The sequence below is a fragment of the Schistocerca nitens genome, chromosome 9 (genome assembly GCF_023898315.1).
Source record: "Schistocerca nitens isolate TAMUIC-IGC-003100 chromosome 9, iqSchNite1.1, whole genome shotgun sequence".
Lineage (NCBI taxonomy): Eukaryota > Metazoa > Arthropoda > Insecta > Orthoptera > Acrididae > Schistocerca > Schistocerca nitens.
Window position 1 is genome coordinate 452,777,118 of NC_064622.1, and position 24,123 is coordinate 452,801,240.

At 47.5% G+C, this 24,123-nt stretch overlaps 1 protein-coding gene across 1 annotated transcript in view; it reads left to right on the forward strand.

Moving 5' to 3' along the window:
• LOC126202956 (vesicular glutamate transporter 2-like) overlaps positions 1 to 24,123 on the forward strand; it is a 313,828-nt gene that overhangs the window by 210,921 nt on the left and 78,784 nt on the right. The window contains exons 4-5 of the mRNA XM_049937075.1: positions 19,554 to 19,787; positions 22,801 to 22,975. Of these exons, the coding sequence (XP_049793032.1) occupies positions 19,554 to 19,787; positions 22,801 to 22,975 (409 nt within the window). The remainder of the gene's footprint in view (positions 1 to 19,553; positions 19,788 to 22,800; positions 22,976 to 24,123) is intronic.

The window sequence follows — 24,123 nt, forward strand, 5'->3', positions numbered from 1 at the left end:
CCCCCCCCCCACCGCTGTGTTAAGTGTGCGGGGGAGCACGCCAGTCGCGACTGCACACGGCAGCGGACAGATGGACCGCCCAAATGCGCTGGATGTGGTGGGGAACATGTGGCCTCCTACCGCGGCTGTTCCAGTTTCCAACGGGCTGCGGCACGGAGCCGTGGTCGACGACCCGGCTCCACAAAGCGGCCTGCACCAGTCCGACCTGGCGTCAGTTTTGCTGCTGCTACTACCTCTGGCTCCTCTCCGCAGGCCTCCGTACCTGCGCCGAAGCCGGCCACTGTTGCACCAGCTCCCGCCACCGAGACGGACCGCCGTCCACGGGCCGCGGCGCGACCATCAGCGCGGCGCTCTGCACAGCAGCAGGGTGAAGACCAGGGCCAACACGACCACTCCCAATAGGGACGTCAGGCTGACGTCGTGCCGACCCAGGCTCAACACTCACGAGCTGCAACTGTCCCATCTCAGGCGGCCGATTCCTGCATGGCCGAAATGAAGCTCCTCTTGCAAGAACTTCGGGAGCTTCTCAAAGATATCCCACGGCAACTCATTGCCGCTGTCAGTGCAGCCGTTCAGGCACACTCCACCGGACCACTGGCATCCCAGCATGGCCCGTAGTCAACGAGGCGTCGCTGTCTGCGTGTGGAATGCCCAGGGCATCCGCACCCAAGATGGCGAATTTCGACAGCTGCTGCGGGATGAGGCCGTCGACATTTGCCTGGTTTCCGAGACTTTTCTCAAGCCTGGTGTCCATGTCCGGCCTGCCAACTATGTGTGTTACCGGACCGACAGGCCAACTCATGGCGGTGGCACTGCAGTCTACGTCCGGACTTCCCTGGTGCACCATCAAGTTCCTCTTCCGCAGCTCCAAGCGATGGAGGCCACTGCTGTAGCTGTCAACACCTCGCATGGGCGCATCACGTTTGTTGCTGTCTACTGTCCGCCTGGCCGACAGTTACTCCTCCCGGACGTTGAAGTTTTGCTGGCATTACCTGGAAAGTTCTTTGCTGGTGGTGACTTTAACGCTAAGCACACCAAATGGCATTCCCGTGTCACCAACAACCACAGACGCAAACTTCTCCGAGCGGCCCAGCGGTGGAGCGCCGTCATCCTCGGGCCTCACGAACCCACCCACTTTCCCAACAACGGTGGGCCTCTGGACGTGCTCGACATTGCGGTGGCCAAGGGTGTGCCCTATGTTATCTCCGCCAGCACCCGCACTGCCTTATCTTCGGACCACGTCCCAGTTATATTTGACATTGACGTCGATGCCCAGCCAGTGACGCGGAGAGGCATCCCGACCAGGAACACCAACTGGAACCAGTATCAAGCGCTGTTGGAAGAGGGTCTCCGTGACACACCTGATGCAGACGATGTTGGGGTTGATGGCTGTGCCCGATTCCTCCACGACTGTAATCTACAAGCGGTACTCCGAGCCACGCCGCGGCCGCGATCTGGCCCCCCTGACCGATCCCGGCAACTACCACCGCATCTCATGGAAGCGATAACTACCAAAAACCGCCTCTTTCGTGAATGGAAGCTGACGCGCAACGCAGCGACGAAGAGGGCTCTCAACAGGATGAGCAGGGACATAAAAGTTGCCGTTGCAAACCACCGCCATCAGGAATGGTCCAACCGCCTGGCCACTCTTCGGGTTGATGATGGTACCGCCTGGAAAGCCACGCAGCTCTTCCTCCACCGGCGTCAGAAAATTCCGCCGTTACAAGTTGGTCGCAACATCGTCAGCAGCCCAGTGGACAAAGCCAACGCCATTTCTGACGTTTTTGAACAAAATTTCCAGCCCGTCATGGACCCCATGGATCCGGATCACGTTCGCCTGGTTGCTCAACGTCTCCCGGTGTTCCTCGCTGCCCCTACGGGTGACGACCATATCGACGAGGTGGATGCTGCTGAAGTCTCCGATCAAGTTCGACGGCTCAACACGCGCAAGGCAGGCGGCCCTGACCAGATTACAAATGAAATGCTGCGACGAATGCCACCGGCAGCCGCTGAACACCTGGCTCGCCTTTTCAACAGCATCCTCCGCACTGGCTGCTATCCTCAGGAGTGGAAACACGCCGAGGTCATCCCCATCCGCAAGCCTGGGAAGGACCCTCGTCTCCCGAGCAGCTACAGGCCCATCAGTTTGCTGCCAGCTGTCAGCAAAGTTTTTAAAAGGCTGTATCTCTGCCGCCTCCTGCGTCACATCAGGGAAGAACGTCTCCTACCGGACGAACAATGTGGTTTTCGCCCTGGACACGCAACAACGCACCAGCTGCTTCGCCTCGTTGAAGAGGCCCTTGATGCCATCGAACGGCGGGAATATTTCGGAGCCATCTTCCTGGATGTTTCACGGGCGTTCGATTCTGTGTGGTATGAGGGGCTTCTCTTCAAGCTCCTGGACATCGGTGTGCCCCTGCCGCATGTCCGTCTCTTAAAATCTTACACCGACAGAAGCTTTCATGTACGCACGGAGGACCTGTCGACGCGCCGCAGGGTTAGGGCTGGAGTTCCCCAAGGCTCCGTCCTCGGCCCCATACTATACATCCTGTATACCGAAGACATGCCGCGAATGGACAGGGTCCGCCTCGCCCTCTACGCGGATGATACGGCGATGTACACGCGCAGCATGAATGCAGCTCTTCTCCAACGACGCATGCAGGCAGCGGCTGACACACTTAGTCAGTGGGCCTGGAGGTGGCGCCTCAGCTTCAATGGGGCTAAGACGCAAGCCCTCCTCATCATCAAGAAGCATATCCCTGCCGACCTCCCGCAGATCACCATCAGGGTAACCGCCGTACCTTGGGGCAATACCGCTAATTACCTGGGTGTGACGCTGGATAGAGGGCTCACGTGGAGACACCATATCGACGACATCGTCAAAAAGGTCAGGGGTAGACTGACTCAACTCTACCCCTTTCTCAATCCGACACCTGCGCTCCCGCCAGAACTGGGTGTAGCGCTCTATCTTACGTTTCTACGTCCGCTTATCGACTACGCCGCTGTGGTTTGGGGCAATGCTGCAGCGACCCACGTCGATCGCCTGCAACGCCTTCAGAACGTCTGGCATTGCACCTCTCTCGGGACTTCCCGTCGGACGACCTTAACCGAATCTCCAACATCCTTACTGTTCGAGAACGGTTTCATCAGGCTGCACGGCTCTTTTACGAGAAGTCCGCGCAGTCCGAAAACCCGCTCCTTCGAGCCCTGGGACACCGGGTGCAACGTCTTAACGCAACCAGATGGCCCCACCTGCTTCGCAACCACTGAGTTGCCAGCACGTCCAGAACACCGTCCCCGCAGACTGACAGGACATCACACATGAAGTCAGGCCACATCACACGCTCCGTCAGTTTGGAGGAATAGCCTTCCGGCTTAGACTCCACCGGCCCACAGGGGCTCATCTGTCCCTGTCAGGCGGCAGCAGCAGCAACAGCCAGCCAGTGTAACCTTGCGTACGTCTCTGGACACATCGCCTCGCCTTAGACAGCTTATTTACTTTCTTGTTCTGTGTACGAGTGGACGTGGTTGTTAGGTTTTCTTGTGACTCCATTGTTTCGATCTTGTTGTTCGTTCTGTCCTTCGTTGGTCTTGTCCGTCCTCTCCCGTTGTGTTGTTGTTCGCGAGCCGGTCCGCGGGTCCCGCCGCGTTTTCCGTCACCAACCCCGCGACCGTTCCGGTCGGCGTTACAACACCATCTAACGTGCCATTGACATGTAAACACCATTCGACGGTTTCACAGTACAACACTAATAGGAACGGTAAGACTTGACTCAAGACAATGTGAATGATGTATTCCTCCGAAGAACAAGTCGATATGCTTCTCACTTATGGAGAATGCCAACGAAATTCAGTGAGAGCTAGAGACTTCTACGCTGAAAGATATCCTCAACGTCGTTGAGGAGCAAATCTCCAAGGTCATGGAACGTGTGAGCACAATAAATTACAACATAAAAGTAATAACAGATAAAAATAAAATGTTTACGAACCCGAAAACAGTCAATCCATAAGTTTAAGTAAACACAACAACAGCACAACAAGAATCAGCTTAATTTTTCAAGGAACTCCTCGACAGAATAGAAGGAGTGACCTCCTGAGGAAACTCTTCAGCTTCGATTTGAAAGCGCGTGAATTACTGCTAAGATTTTTGAATTCGAGTGGTAGCTTACTGAAAATGGATTCAGCAGTATACTGCACACCTTTCTGCAGAAGAGTTAAGGAAGTCCGACCCAAATGCAGTTTTGATTTCTGCCGAGTATTAACTGAGTGAAAGCTGCTTATTTTTCGGAATAAGCTAATATTGTTAACAAGAAATGACAGTTAGCAATATATATATTGAGAGGCCAATGTCAAAATACCCAGACTCGTGAACAGAGGTCGACAAGAGGTTCGTGAACTTACATAACTTATTGCCCGAACCACCCGTTTTTGAGCCAAAAATAGCCTTTTAGAATGGGAAAATATAATACCATACGACATAAGAGAATTAAAATAAGCAAAATAGACTAATTTTCTTGTCGAACGATCACTGACTTCAGATACCGTTCTAATAGTAAAATTGGCAGTATCAAGTCTTTGAACAAGATCCTGAACGTAGGCTTTCCACAACAGTTAACTATCTGTCTGAACATCTAGAAATTTGAACTGTTCAGTTTCACTAATCATATGCCCATTCTGTGAATTTAAAACGTCAGATTTTGTTGAATTGTGTGTTAGAAACTCTAAAAGCTTATTTTTACTGTGATTTAGCGTTAGTTTATTTTCTACTGGCCATTAACTTAGATCATGAACTGCACTAATTGAAACTGAGTCAATGTTGCACACAACATCCCTTACTACCAGCAAACAGAAATATTTTAGAGTTACTCGTTATACTAGGGGGCATACCATTCATATAAATAAGGAACAGAACTGGCCCCAACACAGATCCATGGGGCACCCCCCCCCCCTCCCCCGTCCCCGCCCCACTTAACAGTACATCACTCACACCCCACATCACAATCATTCTCAACATTTTGAGTAATGACCTATTACTGTCTGTTGCTAAAGTAAGAGGTGAACCAATTGTGAGCTACTCCCCGTATTCCACAATGGTACAACTTCTGGAGCAATATTTTGTGATCAACACAATCAAACGCCTTAGTTAAATCAAAAAAATATGCCTAACGTTCGAAACCTTTTGCTTAAACCATCCAGCTCCTCGCACAGAAAAGAGAATATAGCATTTTCAGTTGTTAAACGACTACTAAAGCCAACCTGTACATTTGATAGCACACCGTGTGATATAAAATAATCAATTGTCCTTACTTACATACACAGCATTTTCAATAACTTTAGCAAACACTGTTGGCGTAGAAATAGGCCTAAAATTGTCTACATTATTCCTTTCTCCCTTTTTATAAAGCGGCTTTACTAGTGAGTACTTTAACTGTTCAGGAAACTGCCTATTCCCAAAGGAAAAATTTACAAATATGGCAAAATACAGGGCGAACATGTGCAGCACAGTACTTTAATATTCTGATAGGCACTCCATTATATCCATGAGAGTCCGTAGCCTTCAGTGACTGAATTATTGACTAAATCTCCCCCTTGTGTGTACCACAGAGGAGTATTTCAGACATTAAACACGGAGAGGCATTTGATAAGAAAGTTATATGATTCCCTGTAAGAACTAAATTTTATTCAATTCACCAGCAATGCTCAGAAAATGATTGTTAAATACACTGCATGTATCTGATTTATGAGTAACAGAAATATTTTTACTATGAACTGACTTTATATTGTCCACCTTGTGGTGCTACCAGACACTCCCTTCACAACTGACAACATTGTTTTAATTTTATCCTCTGAATTAGCTATTCTACTTGCATACCACATACTCTTTGCCTTCCTAATAACTTTTAAGGACTTTACAGTACTGTTTGTAATAAGCTACTGGAGCTTGATTGTGACTACATCTGACATTCTGATGTGATTCCAACTTTGCTCTACATGATATCCTTATCCCACTAGTCAGCCACCCGAGCTGCCTGTTACTGCTAGTACCCCATTTAGAATGTTCTAATGGAAAGCAACTCTCAAAGATCATGAGAAATATGTTAAGGAAAGCATCATATTTATCATCTATGTTATCGGCACTATAAACATCCTGCCACTCTTGTTCCTTGACAAGGTTTAAAAACCTCTCCATTGCTGTTTGATTAACTTTCCTACGTAATTATGTGTGACATTTGTTTGAGTACAAATGCCTTTTAGTGTTAAAATTTGTGCATCATGGTCTGAGAAGTCATTCACCCTTTTCCTAACAGAATGCCTATCTAGTAACGAAGAATCAATAAAAATACTGTCTTTGGCTCTGCTACTGTCCCCTGCATCCTAGTTGGAAAAAACACAGTCTGCATCAGATAATATGAATTTAGGAGATCTACCAACATCCTCTTCCTTGCATCATCATATACAAAATTTATATTGAAGTCACCACCTATAATTTCTGGTACTTCGTACAGAGTGAATCAAGAGTTCTCTCTAGCCTGAGCAGAAATCCTCTGAAGTCAGAGTTAGGGGACCTATAAACAACAACAATTAGAAGTTTAGTTTCACTAAATTCTACTGCACCTGCACGAAATTCAAATATCTGTTCTGAGCAGTGTCGTGATACGTCAATGGACTCAAATGGAATACTGTTTTTTGCGTAGATAGCCACTCCCCCACGCTGCAAGGAACTCCTTGCAAAACAGCCACCTAATCTGTATCCTGGTAAAGAAAGCCTATGAATTGTCAAAATATATAAATGGTGTTCTGATATACCAATAATTTCAGTGTCAACATCTACAAGCAGTTCACTAACTTTATCTCTAATATCTCTAATATTTTGATGAAATATGCTAATTCCTTCTCTACTTGGAAACATGACGTCCTCTGAAGGTGAGCCCTTAGTTAGAGGGACATCCTTTAAGCAGGTATACCTTCCAGCTGACTTAAATCTAAAAAAGGTGCAGCTCTAACACCAACTACTACAGGAATTTTTCCATGAGTGATCTCACCACCACCCACTGCACTGTCACCTTTCCAGTCTCCCCTTACCATACCATGCCTAGTGAAACCCGATCTACTGATAGACCCAGCTGGCACCACTGAAACGTGACCCATGCCCTCTGCCATGAGCGCCCTCTCCAGCCCCATGTTAACGCGCCTAACTACTGCATCAAGATGAGGCCGATCATGACGCTGAAAGTTGCACGAAATACACATTAGTGCCACCAGTTTGAGTACCGATCTTTACCTGGTCACCACTTACATCATATTCCCCGTTCCTATCAAGACAGTTCCCTGCTCCACTCACAACCGCTTTCTGATCCTCCTCCGTAAAATTCCTACATAACTCCCCTATGCTGTCAGTCACCTGACCCAACCCTGCACTAGGCTTCACAGTGTTGGTGACCTGGTACTCACCCTCTAACACTTCCTGCAACTGCTGGCCCACACCTCTACCGTGCGAACTACCTAGCAGCAGAACCTTCTTCTTTCTGTTAGACTCTGCAACTAACGTAGGCCTCCTAATTGCTGAGGACTGCTGCCTGTTCCCTACAGCTACAGCTAGAAGAGGCTCCTCTCCACTCAACTCTGTTGGTCAGATCTATTGCATATCCAAAAAAGTATAACTGTGTGAATACCTCCTCCTCCTAGCTGCCTTCTCGCCAACTGCCAGTTCCCATTCCCCACCACCCTTCACCCTCCTCAACCCATTTAGCTCCTTCTTTGCGCGTTGTTACTGCACCTGAAGGGCACATCTTACGCTCCTGCTCCTCTATCAACTTATTTATACCACAGATTCTGCATCAGGAGAGGATCTCGCTAGAATGCCCACTGGCTTCCCCACTGCATTCCCCCAATGAAAATTCTTTGAACAAAATCCACACTGTAACCCACTACTCACAAACCTACGACAGAGCTCACACTCCCCACTCATGGTAAAATTTTACAGTTACCGAAAAAAACTGTACATACTATAGAAGTATTTATAGAACTAACAATAGCGGTCTCGAAATTCTCTGTCTACTAAGAAAGCAACAACTTGTATTAATACTACTACACCACAGCTAATACCAATGATAATGACGTATGATAAATTGGGAACAACTGGATCTTTAACGCATCGGTAACATATCTGGCAAAGGAAAGTTACTGACGAGGAAACTGAAGTACACTACATTCTTGCAATAAACATGACATCTGTTATTGGAAGAAATAATTTTAGGAACAAGGAACAGAATTTGGTATCAACTCGACGGGTGTCCGGCACATTTTTCGCTGATCGCTAGAAATGAGTTGCAGAGACAATTCCCAAATCGTTTGTTTGGACTCGGAGGAGATGTGTCGTGGCCGGCTCGTTCGCCAGACTTGACACCTCTGGATTTTTTCTTGTGGGGATTCGTAAAAGACATTGTTTGTAAAGACAGAGCCTGTGCTTCGATAAGTGCCGATGTGATAACGAATACCACTCAATCCACGATAAGAAGATTGCAGCACTTTTTTGATAGCAATGGTCATCACTTCGAACACCTTCTGCAAATGGACGTTCATGTCACCTTTGTGACCTTCGTTGAACTTCAAAGACCTTATTGTTACACATCATTGGATTCGAATCGATAGCCGCTCTCAGAAAATAAGTACCAAACTATAGCATCCCATTTAAAAGAAAAACAAAGTTGACCATATCTCTGAAGTGACCCCATCTACACTCCTGGAAATTGAAATAAGAACACCGTGAATTCATTGTCCCAGGAAGGGGAAACTTTATTGACACATTCCTGGGGTCAGATACATCACATGATCACACTGACAGAACCACAGGCACATAGACACAGGCAACAGAGCATGCACAATGTCGGCACTAGTACAGTGTATATCCACCTTTCGCAGCAATGCAGGCTGCTATTCTCCCATGGAGACGATCGTAGAGATGCTGGATGTAGTCCTGTGGAACGGCTTGCCATGCCATTTCCACCTGGCGCCTCAGTTGGACCAGCGTTCGTGCTGGACGTGCAGACGGCGTGAGACGACGCTTCATCCAGTCCCAAACATGCTCAATGGGGGACAGATCCGGGGATATTGCTGGCCAGGGTAGTTGACTTACACCTTCTAGAGCACGTTGGGTGGCACGGGATACATGCGGACGTGCATTGTCCTGTTGGAACAGCAAGTTCCCTTGCCGGTCTAGGAATGGTAGAACGATGGGTTCGATGACGGTTTGGATGTACCGTGCACTATTCAGTGTCCCCTCGACGATCACCAGTGGTGTACGGCCAGTGTAGGAGATCGCTCCCCACACCATGATGCCGGGTGTTGGCCCTGTGTGCTTCGGTCGTATGCAGTCCTGATTGTGGCGCTCACCTGCACGGCGCCAAACACGCATACGACCATCATTGGCACCAAGGCAGAAGCGACTCTCATCGCTGAAGACGACACGTCTCCATTCGTCCCTCCATTCACGCCTGTCGCGACACCACTGGAGGCGGGCTGCACGATGTTGGGGCGTGAACGGAAGACGGCCTAACGGTGTGCGAGACCGTAGCCCAGCTTCATGGAGACGGTTGCGAATGGTCCTCGCCGATACCCCAGGAGCAACAGTGTCCTTAATTTGCTGGGAAGTGGCGGTGCGGTCCCCTACGGCACTGCGTAGGATCCTACGGTCTTGGCGTGCATCCGTGCGTCGCTGCGGTCTGGTCCCAGGTCGACGGGCACGTGCACCTTCCGCCGACCACTGGCGACAACATCGATGTACTGTGGAGACCTCACGCCCCACGTGTTGAGCAATTCGGCGGTACGTCCACCCGGCCTCCCGCATGCCCACTATACGCCCTCGCTCAAAGTCCGTCAACTGCACATACGGTTCACGTCCACGCTGTCGCGGCATGCTACCAGTGTTAAAGACTGCGATGGAGCTCCGTATGCCACGGCAAACTGGCTGACACTGACGGCGGCGGTGCACAAATGCTGCGCAGCTAGCGCCATTCGACGGCCAACACCGCGGTTCCTGGTGTGTCCGCTGTGCCGTGCGTGTGATCATTGCTTGTACAGCCCTCTCGCAGTGTCCGGAGCAAGTATGGTGGGTCTGACACACCGGTGTCAATGTGTTCTTTTTTCCATTTCCAGGAGTGTGTCACCAAAAAACCAACGTCATATTATGGCCACCGTCGTTCCATGTAACTTATGTCCCACCAACTTTTCAGCTCCTATCACACTTTCGGAGTCATTCTTGTTGGCAACAGTCAGTGACTCACCCAGTGTATGTATAACGGAGTATGTTCCGGTTTTCCTACAACCCGCACTAGATACTAGCTGAAAGCTCCGACAGTTAGTCGTTATGTAGAGGATGATTTTTTCCAACGCTTACAGACTATAAGGATTGATCGATGAGAGGATACGGAACAAAAATGGTCTAATGAACGTATGTCCCAAAAGGTTGGTTTCCACGGTAGAGACCATTTATTCAATCACACGTTGTTACAGAGACTGAGATCTAATACGCCCTACACCATGCATCCACAGTTACAGTATGCATGGTCTCCTTCTAGAGGGAGGTACCGTTCCTCCTATGCCATGCCCTAGCGCCCTCTCCTGCCATAGTATTTGGTAATGTTGTCTCCGATTCACTTTTCTTGCTGACTCACCTTGTAGTGGACGTGATACAGCGTTGTACACGATGCTTCCGTATTCGAATCGAGAACTTGCCGACATGGTTTTTATTTATGAAAAGGCAAATGGTAGCGGGCGACGGGCAGCAGGGTTGTATCAGGAGACCTGTCCCCACCAACAACCACAGCATCCCATGTTAGCAAAATTGTTTCGCCGTTTTTCTGGGGCAGGGTCATTTCAGGTATCAGAAAATCAGGAAGGACGTAACCGAAATGCTCGGACACCAGACTTGGAGAAAAATGTGATTAACACCACGGAAGACGACCGCCGTGTCAGTACCAGGCAGTTCGCCCGCCAGTACAGCGTAAGGCAGACGACCGTATGGAACATTCTCCATTTTCACATCTGGAGGAGTTATGTCACTGGTTTCTTCACCAGGCGACCACGATCTCGGGGTTTGTGTCATCTACCCTATTCACAGATGAGTCAACTTTACGTGGAGTAGTATCTTATACTTTCATAACAGTCATCTGTGCCATAGTATGCAGAACCCCCATGGTATGGTGACAGCGAAACACCAGCATCGGTGCAGCCGGAATTTGTGGGCCGGGATAACTGGTGACCGTATTTTGGGACCAGTCTTCCTCCCACGTCACCTAACTGGCCGTAACTGTCGGCGTTCCTTATGGCTGATTTTGCCTTCCCTACTGGAAGAAGTGCCACTGATGATTATAAGTGTTGTGTGGCTGCTACAGTATGGTGTTGCAGCCCACTTCGCCATTAACGTCTGGGCGCATCTCAATCTTGTCTTCCCTGGTCGACAGATCAGATGAGGCGGTCCAGTTGCATGGTCTGGTCGTTCATCGGATTTCTGGTTGTGGGGCCATCTCAGAAGTATCGTGTACACAGAGCCCATTCCAGATGTGGAGACACTGGAGCAGCACATTCATGCTGTCTTTGACACTGTTCGGATGCAACCTGGCCGATGTGAACGTATGAGATAGAACATGCTGCGACGCGTACACGCATTCGTTGAGGCACGTGCAAACCATTTTCTATATGTACTGTATCTGCTGGTGCATGGTACAGTCTCTGTAACAAAGTACGATTCAATAAATGGTCTCTAGTGTTGAAACGACGCATTTCCTAAGTTCATTAGACTATTTTTGTTCCGTATCCCCTCATCGATCAGTCCCTAGAGTTTGTACACAGTGGAGAAAAATCAACCAGTATAAATACAGAGTGTATGTCGCTAAGGCAGTAAAGCCACATTCGAAGCAGAGTAAGGTCTCGGTAACAAAAGGAAAACAGGAGTGATCCGGTTTCCATACGTATCCCCGACAGCTGACAGCGCTCCACTTCGAGCTGCGAGGTGCCTACATCACTGTACGTAAGCTCAGAAGAGACGACGGGGCGCCGGGCGGCATTCCGTTGTAGACTGTTGGCACGCCTATTCCGGCAGCGCGGTGTTTTGTTTACATTAGTTGGGCAGATCCTTGGAAGTGAAGACGCGTCCAGGACGGCACAATTCCCCTGTCACCACAACAGGTTAGGCCCAGAGGCTCCCAAATCGTTTCTACGACTCAACATCAGTAGGTGAGTCTGAAATGCGGCAAGCATTTTGCATGCTGGTTTCATCAATAATTATAATATATTTATCATTATGACTCTGGCTACGTGGAAAATCGGTGTAAAACGTTATTGATATTGTAAGGCGAGTCACTGGCAGTAGGGTGCCTGTGTATTTTGCATGTCTCTCTTTATGAATCTGATGACTGTTTTCAATGGTTAATAAGATTGATTCTGGGGTGCATGCATAGACCAGTGAGCCAAAACTTTACGACCACCAGTTTAATAGTGTGTTCGTCCACTTTTCAAAACAATACAGCAGGGATTCTGCTTGGCATGGATTCTGCAAGTCCTTGATAGGTTTCCAGAAGTATGCGGCTCCAGATGTCTACTGACAGATCACTAAATTCCCGCACATTACGGGACGGTGACGCATCCTGCTGGCGCCCGATATCTGTTTCAGAGGGTACAGATAAGGGGCATTTGCTGGCTAAGACTTCAATGTGAGTATCATGCTCCTCAAACCAGTACACTACGATGCTGACCTTGTGGGACGGAGAGTCATCCTGCTGGAAGATATCATCGCCATCAGAGATGACTTCAACCTCGAAGGGATGCAGGTGGTCCGCAATAATGTTCACGTAGTTCACTGCCGTCATGGTGTCTTCGAAAGTCCCATACAAGCCCAACTCAGTGTACCCCATAGCATAGTCCTGCTCTCACAGACCTACATCTGCCCCGTGGTGCACGTTTCATTCAGACATTCGCCTCGATGACGGCGTGTAAGGATCCAGAAATCGACCTGGTATAACAAGAAATGCGATTCATTCGACAGGCGAACGTTTCTGTTCATCCACGGTGAAAACTCAGTGATCCTGTGCCCACAGCAATCGTAACTGACTTTGTCGTTGGATGAACAGTAGTTTGTTGTGGAGTCCCATGTTCAACAATTTCCTTTGAACAGTGCGCTCCAAAACACTTGCGCCTGCACCATCGTATCTGACACAGATCGCTGTCTATCCTGGATTACACTGTGGGGCATCCTCCGACCTCTACGTTTTTTAATGAGACGTGGACCTTCTGTACCATACGGCCTATGCATTACTGCACCATCTTTGTGCTACTTACCACAGGTGCTCAGGAGTCAGTAGTACACCAACAGACGACCAGCTTCGCCGTTTCAGAGATTCTCGATTCCAGCCACAGCACCACAACAATGCACCCTTTATCAAAACCGCTTGTATCAGTGGATTTCCGCATTTGCGTCTCCTGTCTTCGCAATAATGACTGCCCATTCGTCTCCGTTCCGCTTTCATTCTGACGTCACGTGCTCGTACACCAACAGGATGCATTCAACCTCGCGGTGAGCAGTGGTCATAATGTTTTCGCTCATCAGTGTGTATCCAGAGACAGAGCAACAGGAAACGCTTCCTCCAAGATGGTCGGTAACCAGTGGACGGATCCGCGGCTAGGGTGGCGTAAGATTCTTGGAAGTGAGGTGGGCCTAGAACCCACAGGGGTCGGCAAGCGTTGCACTCCCACGTGACTGCTTGCGACTAAGGCCCAGCCAAGGGCGGTACGGCGCCGTTTGCGGGAGTCGGGGTGCGTTGCCATGTTTCCTGACTTCTTTTGAAGTTTAGTATCTGCGATTGTAGAAAGTGCAGGCGACAGAAAACAAACTGTAGCCTCGTAGCGGCTCTGTCTGAATTTTCTCTCTCCCAGTTGCGAGGCTATGAACATTGGTGGAAGAACGTGCGGCTGGCATAAAGATGTGTGACGTCAGATCACAGCACTGAAATGGATGCTTTTGGTAGTACCGGACAGTTTCATGTTCTCATTGAGGGCTGGAAATGACGCGCTATTTCCGGCCGTTGTGGCCAAGCGGTTCTAGGCGCTTCAGTCCGGAACCACGCGACTGCTACGGCCGCAGGTTCGAATCCTGCCTCGGGCATGGACGTGTGTGATGTCCTTAGGTTAGTTAGGTTTAAGTAGTTCTAAGTTCTAGGGGACTGATGACCTCAGATGTTAAGTCCCATAGCGCTCAGAGCCATTTTTGACGCCTATTTGCGTCTGTTGGAGGGAATCCTCGTGATTGGGTCGCAGTGGTACGTAATTTTGTGATTGGCGGCTGTCACCTTTTGCCGGCTTGGAAGCAAGACAGGCACTTGCCGATGGGACGTATCAGTTTCTGGTTGAACTTGCCGGTAGGACGCGGCAGTCTCAGGTTCGACTAGGCGGCAGGTCGTAGGAGTGTCCATTTCGACTTGTTGGTAGAACGTGAAATTGTCCAGTTCGACTCGGTGGTAGTACACGAGAGCGGCCGATTCGACGTTCTGTTATGATGTGAGGGTGTCCTGATTGTCTTGGTATAGCAGCTCCATAGAGGCTGCCACGTCTTGGAGCTCCGCAATGGTGCTGAGGACTCCGTCTTTGCGAAGGGGCCAGAGCGTACGCAACGCACAGTTCGGCGCAGCCGAGTCGTCCTTACAGTGAACATAATTCGTAGTGCTGGAAAAGTAGTTCAACTTAATTTCACACTTGTGGAATCCATGATGATGGCCTATCTCATCTCCTTTTGCACTGATAATGAATGAGTGGATTTATGAGTTTTTCGTTACCAATTAGCAGACACTGTTCTGATCGAGAATCACAGGGTTAAATAGTTGTCACTTATCGTGAACATCGAGAGAGAGAGCAAATCCTTAAGAGGGCAAGAAGTAATTTAACTGACATGGGAGTATCTCTCTTTTCCACTTAATCTTCACGAAAATTAGGATAAATATGATTTTCACAGGTTTTTGATTATTTATTTTCTTTGTTAATTCCTTACTTGTGTCTATGAATTAGTGGGAGTATTGAATTTAATCTTCCTCTCTGTTCGTTCCTTTCACTTACTTTATGTTGTAGACCTTCAGTCTGCGTGCAGGAAGATTTAGCAATCAGGTCAAAATCATACTCCAGTCAGATAGTGTTAGTCAGAGGGAGATATTTGTTTTGCAATTTCCCCATTGTAAGAACTATACTTAGGGCCATAAATCTCGCGTCATCCATTTCACTTTTCGTACAAACATTTTGAGGTTATTTCTTAAAGAGGTGGCCTACCCACAATTAGTTTTGCAGAGTTAAGGGAGATTCTATACTGTGCGGTTTTACAAGTTAAACATATTCTTTTTTGGGTGATGTCATGATCAGCTAATCACATTGTAGGAGAGACTAATCCAAGAGAAACGCCAATTTCCCTTCAGTACCATCAGTATCCTCACATAAGAAAAGTCAACAACTTATAGAATCGTCAAGAGCATTTAAAATACTGTACGCTGCAGACATAATAGAGTGTATTTTCATTGACAGTTTCTCAACCATATAAGGGACTATCGGTCATTAGTGTTCTATCTATATACTGCTTAATCTGTAACATAAACAATTCATCGTACAACCAATGTCGCCTCTTACGACAGGCAGGAATACCTCGGGCCTTTTCTAACCCTTGGACCCACAGGGGGCATGGGCTAAGAAGTGCTGATCTGTGTGTGTGACGTAGTTTGCCCACATCTTGACCTCCTTGTTGAAATGCTGGAATGGCGGGGGCGCCGTCCAGACTCCCTTGACCATGGCGTCGATCCGGGAGAGGCAGAGAGCTCCTGAGGCGGCGTGGAGATAGCCGCCAACCGCTCAATCAGGAGTTCGCGGGTGTGCTACATCTGCTGGAGCGGTAGCAACAACTTTGCAGAGACATCCACCAGTTCCGTCATGCAGGAATGAATGTGGCAGGAAGTGTACTTCAAAGGAGAAGAACACACGCCAAAAGACCTTCTACCTGGGTCAGAGCACACACGTGTGGCACTGATTCGGAAAAAACACCTTGTCACCGAGTTATATGTCTGCCGAAGGCGGCGCAGGAAAAATACCCAAGTATAAAGTGAATGTTAAGTTCATTGTATCAGGAGTTAGTTTGGAACACAATAACTGAAAGCAAGTCACTTTTTGAATATTGGAAGAACAATAATAATATCTGATAGCTGAAGGCCTGAAGATGTCACTGTAAATTGAAAGTTCCATAATCCGATGCCCCTACATTAAGCATGAAACAATCATAGACCGAGGGGGATGTGCGAAGAGCAAAAATGAAAGTCCTTAAGGGGTGCACAAAAGTTTAAAACAGGCGTAATGCTGATGGAAAACGAAGCGGCCACGATTTTGTAGATCCATAGCTGACAACCTCTGTAGGTGAAGGTTGACATGGACGGCGTCGTCATAGTGGTGGTTCCAGAGTGAAATCCCGATTGTGGGAATTTTTCGCAACTGGCACCTGGCCCAGGGGACTAGCTTTGAGTGAACTCCCTGATCGTAGCTCTGGCGCCAAAATAGTGCAGGTACTACCTTCGGGCACACGACCCACAGAGGAGATGAGGCCCACAGCCAGTGGCCTCTGACAGCCCTTAGGTTGTCACCTGGCCGACTGTAGTACAGCTACTGCTTGTGTGTCATCTGAAGAGCTGTTTCCTGCGAGGTTTGTGTCTGCATAATCCATCTGTGCTGTCGGTTGCTGGCTTGCATAGGTGCAACATCTCGATACAGCAGACAGATTCCATTTGTCACTGTCGTACGGGCTCAGCATCTGGCACAATGATACTGGCTACACAACACAATCGCCTCTGCTCTGCATCATAGGCAGTTATTTGGTAAGGTAGATGGCCGCAACTGCATGTCGTCCACAGTGTCTTGATCTACCAAGACACAGACGGTGTTGGCCTGTTGCCCGCGCCAGCACGTTCTCTGGGTCTCTGGATTTCTCACTATCACTCACCAGCCGCAACGTTTGACGAAATTTGGCGTAGGGTTGAATGGGCGCAGAACGGCGTAAAGGTAGGGGTGTAAATGTGGAATCGGGTGGGTAATGTGGAAACGTCCAGTATCTGGCCTGCAGAGTGTAGCACTCTAGCGGGGCTGCCAGAAATTATTGCAATAGTTCCTATTTGTCACGGTAGAGGGTTAGCAGTCAGCTGAGCAACAGACGCCGTCACAGTGATGCAATTTACGTTCGCGCATTTTCTAAACCTTTTTCGAGGTAAGTTGTGGTATTATATTTCTCTACATACTTTCTAGTTATATCTCTTTAGGTCTGATAGCTTATAAAGGGAGGTGCATAGAAGGTTTTAACAGTCCTTTGTCAACCTTAAATGGATAGTTGCTTAATGTAATTACCGAAATTTAAAATGACCATTTTGTAGGTAATGTGGAAGCGTACATACGATAGCATTGTGGAAACGTTTCCACAATACCAACATCAAATACATTACATCTAATACGTTTTGCGTCTATTTCTAGATGCGAGGAAAGCTAACTAATCGGAAAGCAAGAGCTATTGTGAAGAAGTGGGATGCTGGAAACATGATTAAGGCTATAATAGCCTCAAGGGAAAAGCAGATGGGGTTAAGAAGAGCAGTAAAAGCTTTCAGTGTACCTCAGGCGACACTGCATAGGTTTGTGCATAGTGATATGTCACCTGAAGAATGTGTTTCTTTGAGACTTGGACGTAAGCCTGTACTGCCTGATGCTATTGAGAAACAGTTCGTACAGTATCTCGTTGAAATTAATAATCGTTTCTATGGCCTTACCAGATTAGATGTCAAGAGAATGGCATATCAGCTAGCGGAAAGAAATAATATTAATCATCCTTTTACTTCAAATGCTGCAAGTTGAGCTTGGTTAAAAAATGGTTCAAATGGCTCTGAGCACTATGGGACTCAACTGCTGAGGTCATTAGTCCCCAAGAACTTAGAACTAGTTAAACCTAACTAACATAAGGACATCACAAACATCCATGCCCGAGGCAGGATTCGAACCTGCGACCGTAGCGGTCTTGCGGTTCCAGACTGCAGCGCCTTTAACCGCACGGCCACTTCGGCCGGCTGAGCTTGGTTTGACCTTCTTCTTAGACGACACAGAAACAAACTCACAATCCACAAACCTATGGGGACCTCATTCTCGAGGGCAAACGGGTTCAACAAAGAAGCTATAGACAAGTTTTTTGACATTTTGGAAGATGAGCACAGTAAACATTCCTATAGTGCTCAAAAAATGTTCAAATGTGTGGGAAATCTTCTAGGACTTAACTGCTAAGGTCATCAGTCCCTAAGCTTACACACTACGTAACCTAAATTATCCTAAGGACAAACACACACACCCATCCCCGAGGGAGGACTCGAACCTCCGCCGGGACCAGCCGCACCCTATAGTGCTGATCATGTGTACAATGTGGACGAGACTGGGTTCTCTGTCGTCTAGAGCAGAATACCACGTGCGTGTCTCCACAAGATATCATGACAATCCCTCCTCTAAAGAGGAAGATTTCCAGCAGAGGTTTTAAGCCAGGTTCATCAGCTCTTTTGACATCTTTGCCTTATTAGACACGCCTTGAAGACTCCTTACTGAAGGGTAAACAGAAGCTTCCTAAGGCACCTGCCAAAAGCAAGAGAAAGCGTGAAGCTCCTCCTAGAAAACCATGCAAAAAACAGCTTAAGTTATCTGAGGATTCAGATGAAGAGCCCAGTGCACCAACTGTCTCTTCAGGCAGGTCAGATTTGGATCTCCCAGTTGGGGAAGAAAAACCTACTGAAGAAGATGCCATTTGTATTTTTTGTGGAGGCGCATTTTCCAAAGACGTACGGGGAGAAATGTGGATTATGTGTGTAGTGTGTGAGGAGTGGAGTCATTCTTTGCGTGCCAGAATTGAAGGAGATATTTACACATGCGATTTTTGCAAGTGAACTTCCATTATGAAGCATTTTTCTGTTTCAGTTGTGTTTAAAAATATTTTTGTCTAATTTAAATTTAATATAAAATAAAATAGTTTCTAACATTTTTAATAGTTTCCGTTTGAAGTAGTCAGTTTCCCACAATTTTAAGGCGTTTCCACATTACCCGCACTTCTTGAAAAATTAATGAGTTGTGCGAGCAGAAAATGTTTTTTAATTTTTAAGATATTTAATTTTTGTATTTCATAATATTACATTCATTGCTAAAACATTATGAACCAGCTTTGGCTGATTTTTGAAGCTGAAAGAGAAGTAAACATTTCTTTCATACAGCAAAACCAAACTGGGTTTCCACATTTACACCCCTACCTCTACCTATATGACAGTCAAGCTTTGTTCGGATCGATGCTCTGCAGCTCTATGCATTAAATCACCCCGTCACCCCTATATTCCCAAAAAATCACCCACAAATGTGAACATGTATCCTTCCTCCTATACTTTATACGCACAATATGTAAAACATCCTTCCTGGAACTGCAGTTTTAATGGTCAAACACTTGACACGGATGTCCCTCCCGCTGCCGGCAGGTGCGCGACTTCGACTGGGACTCGGAGACGCAGGGCGCGGTGCTGAGCTCGTTCTTCCTGGGCTACCTGCTGACGCAGGTGCTGGGCGGCTGGCTGGCGGCGCGCGTCGGCGGCCAGCGCGTCTACTGCATCGGCATCGCCACCACGGCGCTGCTCACGCTCGTCACGCCGCCGCTCGCCTCGGCCAGCCTCTACCTGCTCATCGCCGTCCGCGTCATCGAGGGGCTGTTCGAGGTGAGCGCCCGCACCTCTCCTGCCTACTGCCGCTCTCCCTGCTCCTGCCGTGGCCTACAGTCCCAACACTGCTTCCGTCCACCTCTGAGTCCTAGTCTGCCCTGGGCAAACCTCGGAGCTTCGTTGCCAATAGTACTAAGTGGCTATATGTTGTTGGTAGGTTATGAGCGACCTTGAGTTGCAGGGGTGGCGAGGTAGAGACATCGCTTTGGCAAGGTTTACGAATTACAGAGCTCGGATTGGCACTAGAGTGTCTTCTCCGTCCAATGACCTCCACGTGCGTGAATTGTCAGGGACGTTCTCCCAATGGCCTGTATATACTGTACTCCCCCCCCCCTGCCCCCGCCCCAAATGAGGGAGTATTTCAGTGCTGCAGAATTATTAGCTGAGAGAAGGAAATTTGTCTACAGCGGCACTGGCACTTAACGTACTCAGTTCAATTCTCAAACGCAGAATTACCACGGATGAGTTAAAACAAGCAAATGAACTGGAACATTCCTCTAAACAGTGATGATGGTCTGAGAATAAGACTGTTCGATTCACTAATGGTACCTCCTCATTAGCTACTAGACCTGTCTCTCTAATCTTCAACATTCTTCTTTAGCACCACATTTCATAAGCTTCTATTCTTGTTTGTCCGATAGTGCGTATTCTCCAAGTTTCATTTCTGTAAAAGGCTACACTCCTGACAAATACCTTTTGAAAACACTTCCTCACATTTATATTTGTTTATGTTAGTCACTGAAAACCCATGAAGCCGAGATCCTACATCATGGGTTTCCAGTCCCCAACGTAAACAAAATTTACAACAGATCGCGTCGAAAAACTTTATTTAAATTTATCAAACAATGGAAACTCCAGGTAGGAATATCAACAATGTAGAAAAATACAGATTGCCCATTACTGTAAAGATAACGCACCAGGTTGCGGACAGGCACAATTAAAAGACAGTTACACGCAAGTTTTCGGCTTCAGCCTTCATCGGGAGAAACAAAGACAAACCATTCATTCACATAAAACAAGGACACTTCTTGCACTCCTTCTGGCTCTGGCTGCCGGGGTTGGCCATCATATGTGCATATGGTGTGCTTGCTTGTATGAATGATGATGTGTTTTTCTCTTTTTCTGACGAAGGTTGAGGCCGAAAGCTAATGTGTAATTGTATTTTCATTATGCTTCTGCCGGCCAGTGTGGCCACGCGGCTAAAGGCGCTTTAGTGTGGAACCGCGCGACCGCTACGGTCGGAGGTTCGAATCCTGCCTCGGGCATGGATGTGTGTGATGTCCTTAGGTTAGTTAGGTTTAAGTAGTTCTAAGTTCTAGGGGACTGATGACCTCAGATGTTAAGTCCCATAGAGCTCAGTGCCATTTGAACCATTTTTTTGAATTATGCTTCTCTGCAACTCATCTCTGCGCTGGTTTAAATTTATATTCGATGTCAATAAATTTATCTTTTTCACAAACGCTTCCCTTGCTACAGCCAGCTTGCATTTTATATTCCCCATACATGGAGTATCACGAGTTATTTTGCCGCTCAAATAGCAAAACTCGTCTGCTACTCCTGGTGCCTCATTTCCTAAGCTAATCCACAAAGTGTCTCCTCTCAGTTCGACTACATTCCAATACGCTAGTTTTTCTGTTGTTGACGGTTATGTTATGAATTACTTTCAGTAACTATCTATTCCGTTGAAGTGCTATTCCAACTGCTTTGCCCTGTCTAACAGAATTGTAATTTCATCGCAAAATCTCAAACTTAATATTTCTTCTCTCTCGACTATAATTTGTTTTCTAATTGTCTTCATCGTTTCCTCTAGTGGTTTCTTAATGTACGCATTGATTAACATCGGGAATAACCAACAACTGTTTCATTCCCTTCTGAACGACTGTTTCTCTTTCATGCCCTCCGACTCTTACAGCTGCAGTCTGGGATCTGCAGAAGCAGTGTGTAACTTTCGCTCCCTATATTTGACCCTGATACCTTCAGAATTTCAAAGAATGCATTGCAGTCAACGACTCGAAAAGGCTTCTCTAAGTATGCAAACGTTATGATGTAGGTCTGCCTTTCTATCACTTATCTTATGTGGTAAGTCGTAGGGTGAGCATTGCCTCGGATGTTTCTACATTTCTATGGAACTCGTCTTCTAGCAGTTTTTCCGTTCCCCTCTAAATAAATAGTGGCGGTATCTTGCAACCATGATTTATTAAGCAGATGATTCGGTAGTATTCACGCCTGTCAGCGCTTAGGTTCTTCTAAATTGTAATTATCACATTCTTCCTGAAGTATGAGAATATATCTCGCATATCAGGTGGAATAGTTCTGTCACGGTTGTCTCTACGAAAGGTCTGAATAATTCTGCAAGAATATCATGCACACATCTGAGACAATATGTTATGCATACACGACGTTATTTCATTGTTCTTGTTAGCCAAGCGGTAGGTTCCAGATAAAATTTTCACTCAGAATCAGAAAATGCGCTGATTTTAAATTTCTTGGCAGATTAAAACTATGTGATGTGGTGGGACTCAAAGCAAGAACCAATGCCTTTTGCGGGCAAATGCTCTATCAGCTGAACTATCCAAGTACGAGACATTGTTCCACTTCCGCCATACACTGAATTGCAGCTGTAAGGACGGGTATGAGTCGTGATTGGAATGGAGCACTTGCCTGTGGAAGGATAGGGTCCCTGGTTCGAGTCCCGATTTGGCAAACAATTTTCTGTAGAGAAGATTCGAGCGGTATGTTGATAGGACAGCTCCTGAGAAGCCAAGCTGTCGGTAATTTCGTAATGGCAGCAAGTGTGGGGGATAAAATACTAAAGGGAGACCGAGGCTTGAATGTGGCCTTAGGTTGCAGCTGTTGCAGAGATAGACCATCGTGCAGAGTTGTACAGATGCAGTCTTGGGACGACTACAGCACGAACCCAGTGTAGCGAGGCCAGTGCGGCATGCTGCGCGTGTGCTACGAGTGACCGCCCACGTACTCACCCGGCCGCTCGCCCCCCTTGTGCCCGCAGGGCGTGACGTACCCGTGCATCCACGCGGTGTGGGCGCGCTGGGCGCCGCCGCTGGAGCGCAGCCGCCTGGCGACGCTGGCGTTCTCGGGCAGCTACGTGGGCACCGTCGTCTCCATGCCCGTCTGCGGGCTGCTCGCCAAGGAGGTCGGCTGGCAGTCCATCTTCTACGTCTTCGGTGAGTACGGCGGTCCCTTGTTCAGCTTGCAGTCACACAGCGGCTCCTCCGCCACGTGTGCACTCCTATACTGCTAAAGTGCGACATTAGACAGCGTCCGGTGTAGCCTGTTTCTTTATGCAGGTTAGTAAGTGTTACCTTTTTAGAGGATTAAATGACCCTGATCTTGCATTTAAAGATTTTTTAAAATGTTCCTACTCAGGAAAGGATATCACATTATTCGACGTTATAGCAGAAAAAGAGGTTAGACCGCAAAGATGAAGAAGTTAAGATCTAAGAAGAAAACAATATAGAAGTAACGATGGAGCAATGTGAAACCACCACTGTCTGAACCGGAAGTAAATAAGGTCCTAGGATCAGGAAATATACAAGTGGCACTTCTGAAATATGGAGGAACTAAAGTGATAAAATACCTATAGAACCTTTTTGGGAAAAGAGAGGTGCAAGTAGATCTACCCATGGGGTGGAATTTCTCATATATCTCCTAGATATACGCTAGTGGCCAATAAAATTGCTACCCCAAGAAGAAATGCAGATGAGAATTGGGTATTCATTGGACAAATATGTTATACTAAAACTGACATGTGATTACATTTTCATGCAAATTGGGTGCATAGATCCTGAGAAATCAGTACCCAGAACAACCACCTCTGGCCGTAATAACGGCCTTGATACGCCTGGGCATTGAGTCGGACAGAGCTTGGATGGCGTGTACAGGTACAGCTACCCATGCATCTTCAACATGATACCACAGTTCATCAAAAGTACTGACTTGTGTATTGTGACGAGCCAGTTGCTCGGCCACCAGATGTTTTCAATTGGGGAGAGATCAGGAGAATGTGCTGGCCAGGGCAGCAGTCGAACATTTTCTGTATCCAGAAAGGCCCGTACACGACCTGCAACATGCGGTCGTGTATTATCCTGCTGAAATGCAGGGTTTCGCAGGTATTGAATGAAGGGTAGAGCCACGGGTCGTAACACATCTGAAATGTAACGTCCAATGTTCAAAGTGCCGTCAATGCGAACAAGAGGTGACCGAGACGTGTAACCAATGCCAGCTCATACCATCACGCCGGGTGATACGCTTCCAATGTGCGTTCACCGCGATGTCGCCAAACACGGATGCGACCATCAGGATGCTGTAAACA